This window comes from Anolis carolinensis, chromosome 3, assembly GCF_035594765.1.
Source record: "Anolis carolinensis isolate JA03-04 chromosome 3, rAnoCar3.1.pri, whole genome shotgun sequence".
Classification (NCBI taxonomy): Eukaryota; Metazoa; Chordata; class Lepidosauria; order Squamata; family Dactyloidae; genus Anolis; species Anolis carolinensis.
Window position 1 is genome coordinate 39,903,773 of NC_085843.1, and position 14,771 is coordinate 39,918,543.

Consider the following 14,771-nt stretch of genomic DNA (forward strand, 5'->3'; position numbering starts at 1 on the left):
ATTTTCTTGGCAAAGTCAATTCAAAGGAATTTTTATCACTGCCTTCTTCTAAGGTTGAGAGAGTGAGTCTTCTCCAATATCACCCAGGAGGTTTCCAAGGATTGAGAGGGGTCTTCTAGAGTCCTAATCCAACATTCAAATCTGGTTCAATGTGGAGGTGTGTGTGTGTGTGTGTGTGTGTGTGTGTGTGTGTGTGTGTGAGAGAGAGAGAGAGAGAGAGAGAGAGAGAGAGAGAGAGAAAGACAAATAGAAGATATTTTGTACCATACCAAATTTCATCACATAATAGTCTCACCTTTATGTCTTATTTAGTAGAAAAAAGGGAGTACAATTATTATCCAGTATAATAAATTACTGATATATCTACCAATAATTTATTTTTAAACTGCTGTTGAAATAGGTTTGCAAGGCTTGCTTCTCCATGTGTTTTTTTGTAGGACATCAACAACATCTTTGCCCACCTAACTACCCGCCACATTTCAGACACAGCACTTCATTCACTCACCTGCCCGCCTGCTTTCTCACCTTTCAGGCATGGTGGTTCCTGCAGCTGAGCCCATGTTTTTGGATTCAGCCGCAGAAAGTGCAGTTCATTAAAGATGAATCAGGGATGCAACTATTATGCAGGGAAAGCAAAAATCCAAAATTTGGGTCCAGGACCAAAAAAAATGGGGGTGCAACAATTATGCAGTGGCAACTATAATGCAATGAAAGGCAGTAATGACAAACATTGTAGAGGGTTATGTGTTTGTGTTAAGTAGTGGGAATTTGCTGATGACTAAGCCAGGTTTCTATAGTATATATACTTATTTGGAAAGTTACCTAATATTGCTTAGGCCAATGAGCTTATGGTTGATGACCTCAGGTTGATTTGCTCATGATTTGAATGAAATAGATGTTTGACTACTAGTGTCTATGAATGTCTCACACCAAGTTCTATACTAACTGGAGTAAAATATCAATTTACATGTGGAAAGCAGAATTTGCCAATCAATTCTGAGATTGTCCAAAATATTTGGGATGTCAATCTAAGGGCAGATATAAAATCTAATCATTTTAAAGTAAGAAAAGAAAACAAAAAATATACAATATTTGTTCAGGAGGTTCCAAAATTGGTGGAGCAGGTCCAAAACCTTGCTCTCATCTTGGTTTTATTAAATGAAATACCAAATTTGGTAATTCAGTAGTCAAGTTTCTCAAATTATACAGCATATCAGACAAACACTTGAAATTATAGCATAGTATGTGTTATTATAATCAACACTGGCTTTCCTCCCAAATTGCCTAAATGAATCTCATTGCATCATTACAGCACAATTTCCTACCAGTACTAAGAGGAACTTTGGAGCTGCCTGAAAAGCATCTATCAAATATTGTTGGAATACCAAACAAAATGGACATAGATCCAAACAGCTGAATTGGAACTGAACAATTTTCAGCTCCCACATCTTTGCAGCAGGCCTTATGGCCCCATTTTCACTTGAAAACCAGACTTCTAGATGCCATTCAAAGATTTTGAGGCCTCCGGAAACATTAACTTTTGGGAAGTGTTTACTCATAAATTTGAAAGATTCATGGGCTTAAAGAGGTTCCAGACACATGCAGCCTTGGAGCTGCATTTTTCACACCTATACTACTTAGGCTGATAGGTGAATGCTAATAGGCAAATGACCATCGCTTGGCCTAACCTGTTGTTTATTTGTTCAGTCGCTTCCAACTCTTCATGACCTCACGGACCAGCCCATGCCAGAGCTTCCTGTCAGCCGGTCTAACCTATTCACATGGATTTCCTGCATGAGTGCCAATCCAAGTTCCCTGAGATGCAAAGCATTCAATACATTAATTTAATGGCAATGCAGTATGGTTCCAGTCCACTACTTGCATTCTGTTTAATGTATATGGTTTAAATATTTGCTAGGACTCTCTCCCTTTGCCCATTCTCAGATTACTGAACCCATGAGGGTCTTTCCAAGACTGTTGTGCATTAACAAATTAAACCTTGAAACTGCAATCAAGTGACTGGCTGTTTTCATACAAAGCAACCTGGCAGCTGACCAAGTGATATTAATTCCCAGAGGAATGTGCCAGGGCTACCAGCATAAAATCAGTTATATTTGTGTAGCTGTGGGTGAAAAAACATTCAACATGGCAGTGCCATTGCTAACACTTGTATAGATACCCAATCACTGTAATGGCTGGGTCAGCTAAAGCTGAGGAAAGGTAAGTCAGCATGGTTCTTTTACCAGTTTCAAAGCAAACTTCTGAGTAGTATCAGCCCAACTCCAACCTGGTCTATAAACTGCATGAAGAATTGCAGGTGGCCTGACTCATAGCCTCAAGAAGACTGTTGAAACTGGAATTCATGGTATAAGATACAATGATGTGTTTTTCATGCCTAAAGCACTTAAGGCCCTTGAAACCCTTATGCCAGATATCATATCTTTGAGGTATCTAGCACCTAGTGAACACATTTATTTACTTCTCATTGTGTTATTTCCCAATAGCCATCTAACAATGATGGCAAAATAGTATTTAGCAATAAATTTCTACCCAGCTATGTCTACTCTAAAAAAAAAATCAATGGGAGAAACAGTCCCCCGACCTACCTGGGAATCCATTTGTGGCCTTCTTTGGGGAGAGCATGCCTCCAACTTTCTCTCATCACTGATGTTTCTTTTCCAGGAGCACACATATTTTCATGGGCTTCCTGCTGCCAAGAAATCCAACAAACGAGAGTGCAAACATACCAGTTACCCAGGACAGGCTTTTCTGAGAGGACCTCAGTGCACAGGTATTTTCTCAGGCTTTCTAAAGAAATGTAAAGACATTCCCTGGCAGACTCCTAATTCAGGCTTCAGTGTTGTCCTTGAATACAACAGAGAGGAGGCTGCAGAGCAAACAAGCAGCAAGCAAGTGATAGTAGCAAGTGGGTGAAGCAGTGAAGAAGCACAGCAAGCCAGAAGCAAAGGCAAGAGAAATAAAGCAGCAAAGTAGAATGGGCTTCCTTTTCCTTGCCATGTATAGTTCTCCTTGGCTGTCATCATTTTTTTAAACAACCCTTTTAAGACTTCCAAAAGATGAAATCACTCCTCTATACACATTAACACATTTTGGCACAGGTGGGGGCAATTCAAGAGCAGCAAAATACTCTGATCTTATTTTCTCTTAATAGCCCTTTCTGGTGTCTAGGACAGTACTGAGTGAACAGAAAAGAGCAGTCGCAAATCAGTATTTAGGCAGGGTTTTGCAGAGTAGAGTGTTAAACCTGCTAGCTCCAGCAACCTTCATCCTCACACCTGTGTCAGGGTCAAGCAAAGGGAGCTGAAAACAAGCACGTAACAAGGATGTTTTAACAATCTTTATCTCTTTAGGTGGAATTATGGCAGTGTGTTTTTTGAATGCAGGAGCGTCTAATGGGGACACTGTTTTTTCTTTATCTGCATTAATTATTCAATTTTATAAAATTGACTTCATAAGAAGTAAAACTCGATGGGTAGAACACTAATTTTGCTTCAAGTAGGCCCCAAATTTAGTACTGTTTGTCTTTCCTATTTCTTCCACCACCACCACCCTGGTTTCATTTTCAAAGCCATGCTCCGAAAATGGAGAGTAACAAACACCAGTGCTGTGACAAATACCCAAGATTATAAGTTGTGGGCATATCTTGGAGCAGGCAGGAATCCAGACAAAGCTCAGCACAGGAGGAAGCCAGTGATCAAGCATTCATGGTCAGTAAAACTATCTAATGAAGACTAGGGCAATTCAGACATTAGAGTAGTTCTGGGTTCAGTGGACCTGACAGAAGTTAGAGTCTACAAACAGGGCTACAGTAGCAATGTCACCTTCACTGGAAAGCTCAGACATCAAGGAATCATGAGCCAGGCCAGCCAGGAAGAGAAAGGCATCAGCTGGAGTCCTTCCAGGGAGATGACTAGTGCTCATGTAATCCTCGTAGAGTTTTGTTGGCTACGGAAGAGCTAAACAGGAGGAGAAAGTGGGTGGAGCAACACATGCATGAGAAAGCAGTGATGGAACAAGAGTCAGATAGTACTGGAAATTCTAATTAGTCCTCAGAGGGTGATTTCTCATATTCTGCAGTGGGTTACTGGGACTGGGTAGCACACATTCTAGGAGCAGGGGTGGTTAGGCATGAGTATTAAATCATAAACTCCAAAAAATAGACCATGAGAAGAGAGGTCAATAACCAAGGCTGGTTATCCTGGTTTACATCTACACTGGATGTGCTGGATCTAGGGTCTATGGCCATTACTGTGTCATCTGTTTTTCTGCTACCACTCCACGACAGACACAGAGTTCTGTGTGAGCACTTGTCCATTCCCTGTAGCTTTTGCTGATGGCAAAATAGGGCACCCATGCAACCAGCAAGAAGGAGGGCGTCAGTTGATAATGGCAGCAGTATCCATGTGGACAGGGAATCAGGTGGAAATGCATCCAATGCAGACTACTGACAGTTTCACAATACTCCGGAGTTTCCTGTAAACTCTTGATTATCCTCCAACTTTGCCTAAAGCCAGGTAAACTTGGGTCAAAGCAAAAAAAAACTGGAATACTTTTTTAGCTTACTCATTGTAAGTATCAATGCTTTGTGGAGGCAGCAGTTGATTAGAGGTGAGTCCAAGTTTTTTTGTTAGTGTAGATTAGCCCTTCAACATGTTTAAGTTAATTGGGTTGCTGTGAGTTTTCCGGGCTGTATGGCCATGTTCCAGAAGCATTCTCTCCTGACGTTTCACCTGCATCTATGGCAGGCATCCTCAGACAACCTCTGAGGATGCCTGCCATTGATGCAGGCAAAACGTCAGGAGAGAATGTTTCTGGAACATGGCCATACAGCCCGGAAAATTCACAGCAACCCAGTGATTCCAGCCATTAAAGCCTTTGACAACACATTAAGTCAGTTGCTTTTGCAACAAAACTCTTAAACTGAACATAAATACTTTGATGAAATAATGGCTGCACAAATGTGCAATATTTTAATCTCACAATGAGCATGAAAAATGTGAGGTTCACTTGGTGCATATTAGATGGCCATTCTTACTTAATACATCAAGTGAAATAAACATGTGCCCTCTCTTGTAAAATGTCATAAAGATCACCATTGTAGATAATTTCTACCCAAAAATCCACTAGAATTCATTGGAGCACAACCTGCCACAGAAATGCATCACAGTGTTATCATTACAATGATTTTCCTTTATTGTCATTCTTCAGTTTGAAAAAGGAGCCAGGAGTCACAAGTAATGCTAATTGGCACATTTGCTTTATTTGTTTATTTATTTATTTAATTATTTATTTATTTAAAACAAACTGGGGTTGTATTCTCATTCTGTGTTTTTCTCTTTTTTCCTTTTTTTTCTTGCCTCGTTTGTCTTGTCTCCTATAGTTCATTCCATCATCACATTGAAAAAGGGAGAAAAGAAAAATGGTTTGTTCTGGGTTTTTTTTTTCTTAACTCACTCAATAGGTTTGGACTCCTCAGATGAACGCAACATTGCACACACACTTGGAACAGAGAGAAAGGGAGGGAGGAAAGCGGGAGGAAGAGAGAGAAAGAGCGCACTCATGGTGGGCAGACAAACACACGCACGCGCAGATCAAACAATTCTGATACAGTGCAAGAATTTTCCCAAAATGATTGGATCATCATTACCAAAAAACTCGCCATAACAACACCAAGAAACAAAATGTTTAAGCCACACTGTTTGACTGGGATTTTTCCTGCTTTTTTTTCTTTAAATGTTTGCCACACAGAGAGAAAAGAGGTTAAGTAGGGCGTAGAAGGGACAAGGAAGGTAGACAGACTCACAGGCGTGAGTAGGAGAAGGGTCAGATTGGAACAAGGAAGGGAGGGAAATTAAGGGAAAGTGGGGAGAGGGCAGGGCAACAGGGAGTCATTTCTGAATGTTCAGGCATTTTCTTGGTCCGCCTTGCTCTCGGTGTCTTTCGCTTCTTCCTGCTGGGCACTTTCAGAAGGTTTGGTTTCTTCTACAGCATCTAGGAAGCACAAACACAGAAGTGTAAAGAAATGTGTGACTTAACGTTAATGCTTCTTCTTATAAAGAAACTGAGATTGGCAATATTCCCTGCGGGGTGCATGGCTTTTGAGCCAGATTACTGTTTAAAATTTTCTGCTTCCTGAATTCCTTCTTTCCTTCTGTCTCTATGAACTCCACACCTCATATGCTACATTGTCCTTCTCAAGATACATTGACAGGTGAAATGGGGATTCTAATAGAAACCGATGATTGTGAGAAAGAAACCAGGAGTGATAGCAATACTGAATTAATTACACTGAGTGAAATTAAATAGAGTTCAGGGGAGAGGAAGCATGGCAGAGGGACTGAATACACAACGTATCTGCAATACAATAGATAAATTAAGTAATTAGTATTTGAGCCATCTTGAAACAGGAAAAATTAAGAGAATTGTGGATAAAATTAAAATTGAAGCCATTGGGGATAAGATTAAAATGTAATGTGTTATCTAGTCAGAACAGTAAAGACATACGTGATTAAAATGGGGGGGGGGGGGGAATCAAGTCTTTCTGAACAGTTGTTATTGCGTGTCTTCAAGTCATTTCTGACTTGTGACCTCAAGGCAAACCTATCATGGGGTTTTCTTGGCAAGGTTTTCTCAAAGGAAATTTCCTTTATTTTTCTTCTGAGGTTGAGAATGCATAACTTGCCCAAGGTCACCCAGTGGGTTTCCATAGCTAGGAAAGGATTCAAACTCTTGATTCTTATAGTCAGTCCAGCACTCAAACCAGTACACAATGCCCTTAATCTCTAAACAATAGCAAATCACATTTCTTATACTAGTTCTAATTACAGCTCTACCAATGTATCTTATGCAATGGCAGTTGTTCTCAATCTCAACCTGTGGGTCCTCAGATGTTTTGACCTTCAGCTCCCAGAAATCCCAACAGGCTGGGATTTCTGGGAGTTGTAGGCCAAAACACCTGGGGACTCACAGGTTGAGAACCACTGTGTTATGGCATGCCGAATTCATTGTTGCCATTGATATGAACATTTTAATCAAACAGATTCTTTGCATTTTAATTAATAATGTATAAAATTTCTGTATTGTGGAAATTCTGTATTTGTGTATTTAAAGAAGAGGCAAGCTGGATTTCCTTTGTTTTAAATGACAACATATTCTGAATATGCCAAAAAATGTTCTCATATGGTTGGATTCAGGATGCTAGAGATGAACCCCTGATTTGTCTCAGGAAGGTTATCCTTATGGTTTTCTGATTTAATAGTGTTTCCCAAAAGGGAGACTTGTGGTAGAAATGGAAATGCATTATGAGGGAGCTATTGATCCTGAGATGCTTCTTCTTGAAGGAGCAAAATAATCTACATTTAATTTCACTGCCTGCTTCCGCCTCTTCTTCCCACTTCCAGTTACAGCATGATATATATATTGTTGTTCTGTTCTTGTGGCATTATCAAATCATGGAACAATATAACTAAAACCAAAGGCGTATTTGATCCTCTTGAGAAAACTTGTTGTGGTATTGTGTACCCCCAAACACCTACGCTCTCCCTTCATCAGACAATCAGTACTATTGTATTGTAGATGTACAATTTCTTAATAATATTTGCTTCTTAACACACTCTGCAGGACCATACATCAGGAAATGTGCAGGACCATACATCAGGAAATGAATGACTGTTATGAATATATACAGCATTGATTTCTATCAAACAAAGCCAAGTAGGAGGGGTAGTGTTTCCAAGGTAGAACAGTATTCCCATCTGTCTTTACGTACATTATGTGATAATGGTTTGTAGGCTCTGCTCCAAGTTCTTCTACTGCCCTATATTGATGAAATTAGGTTGAGTGGGTTTCCGGGTAAAATGCAGTCTCTTGGGACTTGCCAAGCTCTCTATGATTTGCCAGAATTAATTAAATTTGAGCAGGCAATAGCATATTGCCTCAAATACCTTTCTCTCTCTTTTTCAAACTCTCTGTCTTTCTCTTCCTTCCACCCATTCTCTATCTTTTGGTTTTGAGTTGGAGAGTGATCTTGAAATGACCAAATAAAGTGCTAGTAGAAATAAATTATAAAAAATACTGTGGACTCCTCACAATAACCTCAAGAGATTTGTCCTTCAAGGCTGTGGATACTTTTCACTCAGAACCAAGCAATCCCTTAGCAGTCTGCATCAACCACTTGACAGACTTACATCCACCTTGATCTTCACTCTGACCATTAAGGATGCAGAATATTGCCTTTATACTTGTATCTAAGAAATGGCAAGCTGTAGGCATGCTGAGTTCACTTTTCTGTAAATTACAAGTTCCGAATCAAAGTATGACTTTGTTCATGAAAAATCCACAGGCTGGATATAGATTCCACTAGCATTCATTAGGTGAGCATTTATTTAAAATGTAGCTTACCTTTGACTAGGACTCATCAAAAATAATGTCTTGCTGGAGACAACCTTATCAATCATTTGTTTGCAAAAAATTCATTCTGTCTCCCCCCCCCCCCTCTCCATATATGTATATGTATGTATGTATGTATGTATGTGTGTGTGTGTGTATATATATATATATATATCCCTAGTGCAGAAAGTCTTCCTGACATGTGGTAAAACGTGAAATTCAGTAAAAGAACAGCCACTAAAACCATCTGGAGAACAATAGCAACATAACAATTTACCAAATGCCTCCTTTAAGAGGAATGTTTTAGTAGCCTTATTAAACTCATTATATGAAATACTATAACACATAAATCTCTCTAGACCAAACTCGTACATCTTGTACCCACCCCCACTCCTGTTTTGGATTTTGGACAGAATTTTTGGCTTTTGGACAAGCTGGCTAGGGCTTCTGGGAGTTGGCATCCAAAACACCAGGAGGGCCACATGTTGTGCAGGGCTGCTCTACACTGAACACAGATTAGAAGTAGGGAAGCCTAGAAACATCCTTGTATTAAGCCACCTTCCTGAATAACAGGAGCATGAAGTTTTTAAAGAGACCGCCAAATTATGAAAGTGTTGCCAGTTCAGGATGATCCCAGACCTGGGGTTTCCAGAGATAGCCATGGTGATATCATTATACACTGTGCACTAAGAACCAACTCTTTGTTACCTACTTAGAGAGAAGGGAGAAGAAACATTTGATCTAGCCTATGTGCTTCTAGCCGGAAGATGGATGTGAAGAAGAGTAGAAGGTAAATTCAGATGTTACAACTGGTAGAGAAGAAAGAAGCAAAGTACATAAATACATAGACCCTGCAAAGAGTCCATTGCAACAAATCAATAGAGTCCTCCAAATTGTTACAAGCTACTGCTCTGCTAGCTGAGCTGGAAATATACACAGTCCTTTTTTTCTTGCCCAGAAATAAGCGTCCAAATCTGGAAAATTTGCATTCTTATCTCTGACTTGGTGGTGACTTGCAAAAATTGAAGACTCAAGTCAGGTCCTGAAATCAGAGAACCCTAAATTAGGATGAAGATGAGAAATATACAGGAGAAGCCATGACAACTATTTTCATATTTATACCCTGCATAAAATAAATGTTTTCACGCACTCATAATTTTGTAGTAGTATGAGTTGAGAAAAAGTCTGTAACAAGAAAGGAAAATAGTTCCCCATGGAAAGAATGTTGAATAATAATCATAATAATAAATAAGATGAGCTTAAAAGTCAACAGTAGAGTACATGATGGCAGAGATTCAACCCAGGTAAAAGAGTCCCAAGAATACGCAGCAGTACACAACTGCCTTTATGTGTTCTGTCATGTCAACTGCAGAACAGCAGAGACTCTTGTCAAGGTTTTCAATGCAACAGAGTTAAATAATGTCAGTACTCCTAGTATACTGAATTAGGTTACATGCACTGTTATCCTAATTCTAATTCCTTTAATGCATTTTCATGAATGTAGCTTTAGCTAATATAGCCTGTACATTTTTTGTTATAGTTCTGGAAGCTTAAACGTTTTTGTCCCAGCACCAAAAGTTCATCTCTACAGATACATGTTTCAAACATGATGAATACCATCTAAAGACCTATCCCTTCTGGCAGACCTACCCAAGCAGTCTTTAAATCCTTGTACCGCATAAGCTTTTCTAGTTGCTTCTCCTCAATTCTGTTTTCACCTGGGATTGCAACATCGACAATCCACACTTTGTTTTTTAACATGATGGTGAGGTCAGGAGTATTGTTCTCTGAAACTCTGTCAGTCTGAATTACTGACAGAGTTTCAGAAGTCCCAGAGTAATTTGACATGTTCACTTTCTGTAACTTTTTCAGGCTTGTGATCCCACCAGTTCTTTGTCACAGGCAGATGGTATTAGTGGCACAAGTTCCAATTGATCATCTGAGCAATGGTATTATGCCTCTATTATGCATAAAGAGGTGTTCACAATGACCCTGGCTATGAAGCAATGAGTTAGGATGCCAATGAGCTGACAGAAACCAATCATCTTTTTGGCTTCTCCCCTCAAAGAACTGCCTCTTTTGTCACCAATTAGATTTGATTGCATCTAAGACAATAAGAAAAAGCAAAACTACAAGGTCCTGCTCTGTTGAGACACTTGAGCTAATGAAATCTGTCCTGACCTAAACTTAATTATGTAACACTCTGAAGGAACTAGTACCTGAATTTGATAAGTTTCCCTTCCTTTTCAGCTATTTGTCTCCTTGGCTAGGGAATATGATCATAAAATGTAAACCACGCAAATTCCTTAGCAGAAAAATAGTACAGTGGGTCTTCAGTATCCACTGAGGTTTAGTTCCAAGATTCACATGGATACTCAAATCCATGGGTGTTCAAGTCCCATTACATACAATAACATCGTGAAATGGTCTCCTTACATACAATGAAAAAATCAAGGTATGCTTTTTGGAATTTTTAGGGTCAAATCTGAGTTACGACCCTAAAGCAAACCTATCATAGGGTTTTCTTGGCAGGACAACTGTATTTATATAAGCAAAATAAAACAATAAAGAAAAAGGCCGACTCTTTCAATAATTCAGGAGAATTGCTGTGGAATAAAGATATTGCATTGGACTAAATGCACTTCAGGTATACAACATCCAATGACTTTTTCTGAGCATTTGTACCAAAATCTGTATGCCCGAAACAGGATGTTTCTTTCCGCATATGCAAAACCCATCACATCCTTAACAATTGTTCTCCAGTGGACCAATTTTCCTCTAGCTAATGGAAACAACTATGATGGCAGGGGAGCACTTTGTGTCATGCGAAGCGATGCTTGCTGTTTTCTGACCCAATTAAGTGGCCTTCCAATCCACCTCCCTGCTTCTTTAATCTGAATGAGTGGAGGCTCTATTTGGGATTCTTTCTGCCACCAGCACTCCTATTCTGTATGGAACGGAAATGCCCCCATGAGCCACGGGTGCTAGTGTGTACACACTTGCGTAGTAAATGGAAAGGAAGAAGGAGGTGACACAAGGTTTTTTTTTCTTCTTCCTTTTTTTCAATGTAAAGGTTTATGCAGGGAAATGAGAATCACAGCTCTGTTGCTTGCAAGTTGCAACGCATCTCTCGCTGTGTCTAGACACCAGCTGCCTGGTTGTCATGGAAACCCTCCAACTTTGGCTGATGGGCAAAAGCTCTAATGTGTCTCCAGAGAAATCATTCAATAGGGTGGAAGGGAGGGAGGGAGGAAGGAAGAGATTGAGAGAGAAAAAATGGGAGAGAGAGTGTAAGGGAGATGCTATTTGTGAATATAATATGTTGACCTTGCTATAACTACATTCATGTTCCTGGAAAAGACAGGTTTCCTCACTTCTCTTCAGAGCCACCTTTCACACAACAATGATCCTGGAAGTGGCGCAAACTGTCTGGGATACACCTTGTTGCTCCTTTCTTCCTCCACCCCCATGCTCCGCCACCATCGCAACACTCTGTCTAGTGTCTACCTCTCTGAGTGCTCCTTCTTTCATCAGTGCAGAGACCATAATTGCCCCAAAGGAAATACCCCAGGGAAGAAGCGATGGCAGACAGACTGTCAGGTGCACTTAGTGCTATTTGGAGGAAATTCTCTCCCTCATGAATGCCACTCTCGCCCTACCCATTTGCAGAAAATAACATACCACTCAACCGACAGGAGCTCTGTCATCTTGAAAACATATTGCATCAGCATGCAGGCTGTAGTGAGAGCATGCAAATGTAGTGAGTGGATTAACCAGTGAACCATGGCCTGAACCAGCTTTGTCTGAAATCCACTGGTCTATCCCAACTAGAAAAGATTTTATTTACTTATTTATTTATTTACAGTATTTATATTCTGCCCTTCTAACCCCAAAGAGGACTCAGGGTGGATTACAATGCACATATAAATGGCAAACATTCAATGCCATTAGATATATGACATATAGACAGACACAGAAACAATTTAACATTTTCCAGCTTCATGAGGGTATGCTCGATTCCAGCCACAAGGGGAGCTGCCGCTTCACCATCCACTTGTGACACCGAATCCTTATCAGCACTGCTGATAATTTTATGGTGTTGTAAATTAGTTAAATTAGCCTCCTCACATAAAGCAGTACCTACATTTCCTACTTGACAGATGCAGCTGTCTTTCGGGATGCTTAGGTCAACAGTGAGCTAGGCTATTAATGGTCGGGGGCTTAACCCGACCAGGTCTTTGATCTCATGACTTCTTGGTCAGTAAAAGTGTTGGCCTATGAAGTTCCCATTGACTTAAGGCAGTGGTTCTCAACCTGCAGTCCCCATATATTTTGGCCTTCAACTTCCAGAGATCCTAACAGTTGGTAAACTGATTGGGATTTCTGGGAGTTGTAGGCCAAAAACATATGGGGACCTCAGGTTGAGAACCACTGATTCAAGGGGTCTACTCTAGTTAGATCTAGCAGAGAAATTTTGGTCACTGTATTCAGGTACCTAAATAGGGTGAAGGAGAGGTATTCTCATGCAGGAGAGGTAGAACCAGTGCAGTGTAGTGGTCTAAGTGTCAGAAAAGAACTCCAGGATCTCTCATACTTGTTTCAGAATGTGATCAGGCTGATAAAGATGAAGGGAATCATTTTGGTTAACCTAGTAAATCTAATTGTCAATCAGGGCTGTAAATGTTCTAAAACCTTTTTTAGGAATCAGCATCATTTTTCTAATGGAGACATGGTTCTGTAAAGCATGTCTAGGTTAAAAAAAAACTAGCCAAAAAGAGCAAAATCTGAAATGTATAGTGACTTAGGGTGCATTTGCACTGTAGAATTAATGCAGTTTGATACCACTTTAACTGTCATTGCTCAGTGATATGAAACGATGGGAGTTATAGTTTGCTGGGGCACCCCCTCTCTTTGACAACAAAGGTTTGAGACCTTGTAAAACTGCAATTCTCAGAATTCCATAGCATTGAGCCATGTCAGTTAAAGTGACATTGAACTCCATCAGTTCTACAGTTTACCTGTCCAAACGCATCTCACACTATGAACCATCTAGGAGATTAAGATCTTCTGGGAAGACCTTGCTCTCAGTCCCGCCTCCTTTGCAGATGCGGTTGGTGGGGACAAGAGATAGGGCCTTCTCAGTGGTGGCCCCTCGACTTTGAAACTCCCTCCTCAGTGAAGTTAGATCAGCTCCCTCCCTCTTGGCCTTCAGAAGGAAAGCAAAGACATGGCTGTCTGATTAAGCCTTTGGTTAGTGAGCAGTGCAAGAAACAAATAGGGAATATGTGCAATTGACAAATGATATTTTGGTGCTTCATTTGTAAAATCATAATGTAATTTGACATTTAATAAGCTTTTCCTTAATCCCTCCTTATCATCCAACATTTTTGCTTATCCAACGTTCTGCGGGCCCGTTTATGTTGGATAAGTGAGACTCTACTGTAATAGCATTAGTTTATAGTTATATGTCATTGTTTGATTTTTTTTTTGGTTTTTCACATGTATGTTTGGCATTAATTTTTTCCATGCTTATGTTGGAAATCATTTTGAGTCCCCCCCCCCCCAGTGGTGAGAAAGGCGGCATATAAATATAGTAAATAAATAAATAAATAAAGTGTACCGGTACCCTGAGTTTCAGTATGAGAAAATGAGCCTTTTTTTTTTTTTTTACTAATTATCAACCTGATATGTTATACAAAGTTTGTAAGAAAGAGTATGATGTATTTTGGACCTCATTTCCATTTACTTCTAAATTAAAAAGTTGAAAATTGGAGCACATATAACAAACACCATCAGAGTATGATCAGGATGGCAAACATTATTTATTAGGATTTTTTTCATGTCAGGAGCGACTTGAGAAACCACAGGTCACTTCTGGTGTGATAGGATTGGCTGTCTGTAAGAACATTACCTGGGGGATGCCTAGATGTTTTGATGCTTTTACCATCCTTGTGGAAGGCTTTTCTCATGTCCCAGCATGGAACTGGAGCTGATAGAGGGAGCCCATCCGTGCTCTCCTCGAATTGGATTCAAACTGGCAACCTTCAGGTCAGTAACCCAACCTTCAAGTCATCAGTCCTGCCAGCACAAGGGTTTAACCCACTGCGCCAACAGGGGCTCCTATTTATTAAGATGAACACATAATACAAAAAAGGATATGCCAGTTTGCTCTTTCCCTAGTCAAGTAGGAAGACCATGATTCTGTCATCTAACTCTCTTTCCAGCCCATTTAGTTAATGGCAGCGAAGTAATTTTGCAGCAACTGATGTAAACTGAAGACAATGTGGGCTGAGGAGAGAAACTGGTTCATTTGAAAGGCAACAGGAAAAGTGGGATCGCAAGGCTAATTGGGATAATCTGCT

The 14,771-nt window shown here is 40.0% G+C and overlaps 1 protein-coding gene across 1 annotated transcript in view; it reads right to left on the reverse strand.

Annotated features, from left to right (window-relative positions):
• Positions 1 to 5,256: 5,256 nt before the first annotated feature.
• Positions 5,257 to 14,771, reverse strand: part of gap43 (growth associated protein 43) — an 82,460-nt gene continuing 72,945 nt past the window's right edge. The window contains exon 3 of the mRNA XM_003219144.4: positions 5,257 to 6,012. Within this exon, the coding sequence (XP_003219192.1) occupies positions 5,924 to 6,012 (89 nt within the window). The 3' untranslated portion in view covers positions 5,257 to 5,923. The remainder of the gene's footprint in view (positions 6,013 to 14,771) is intronic.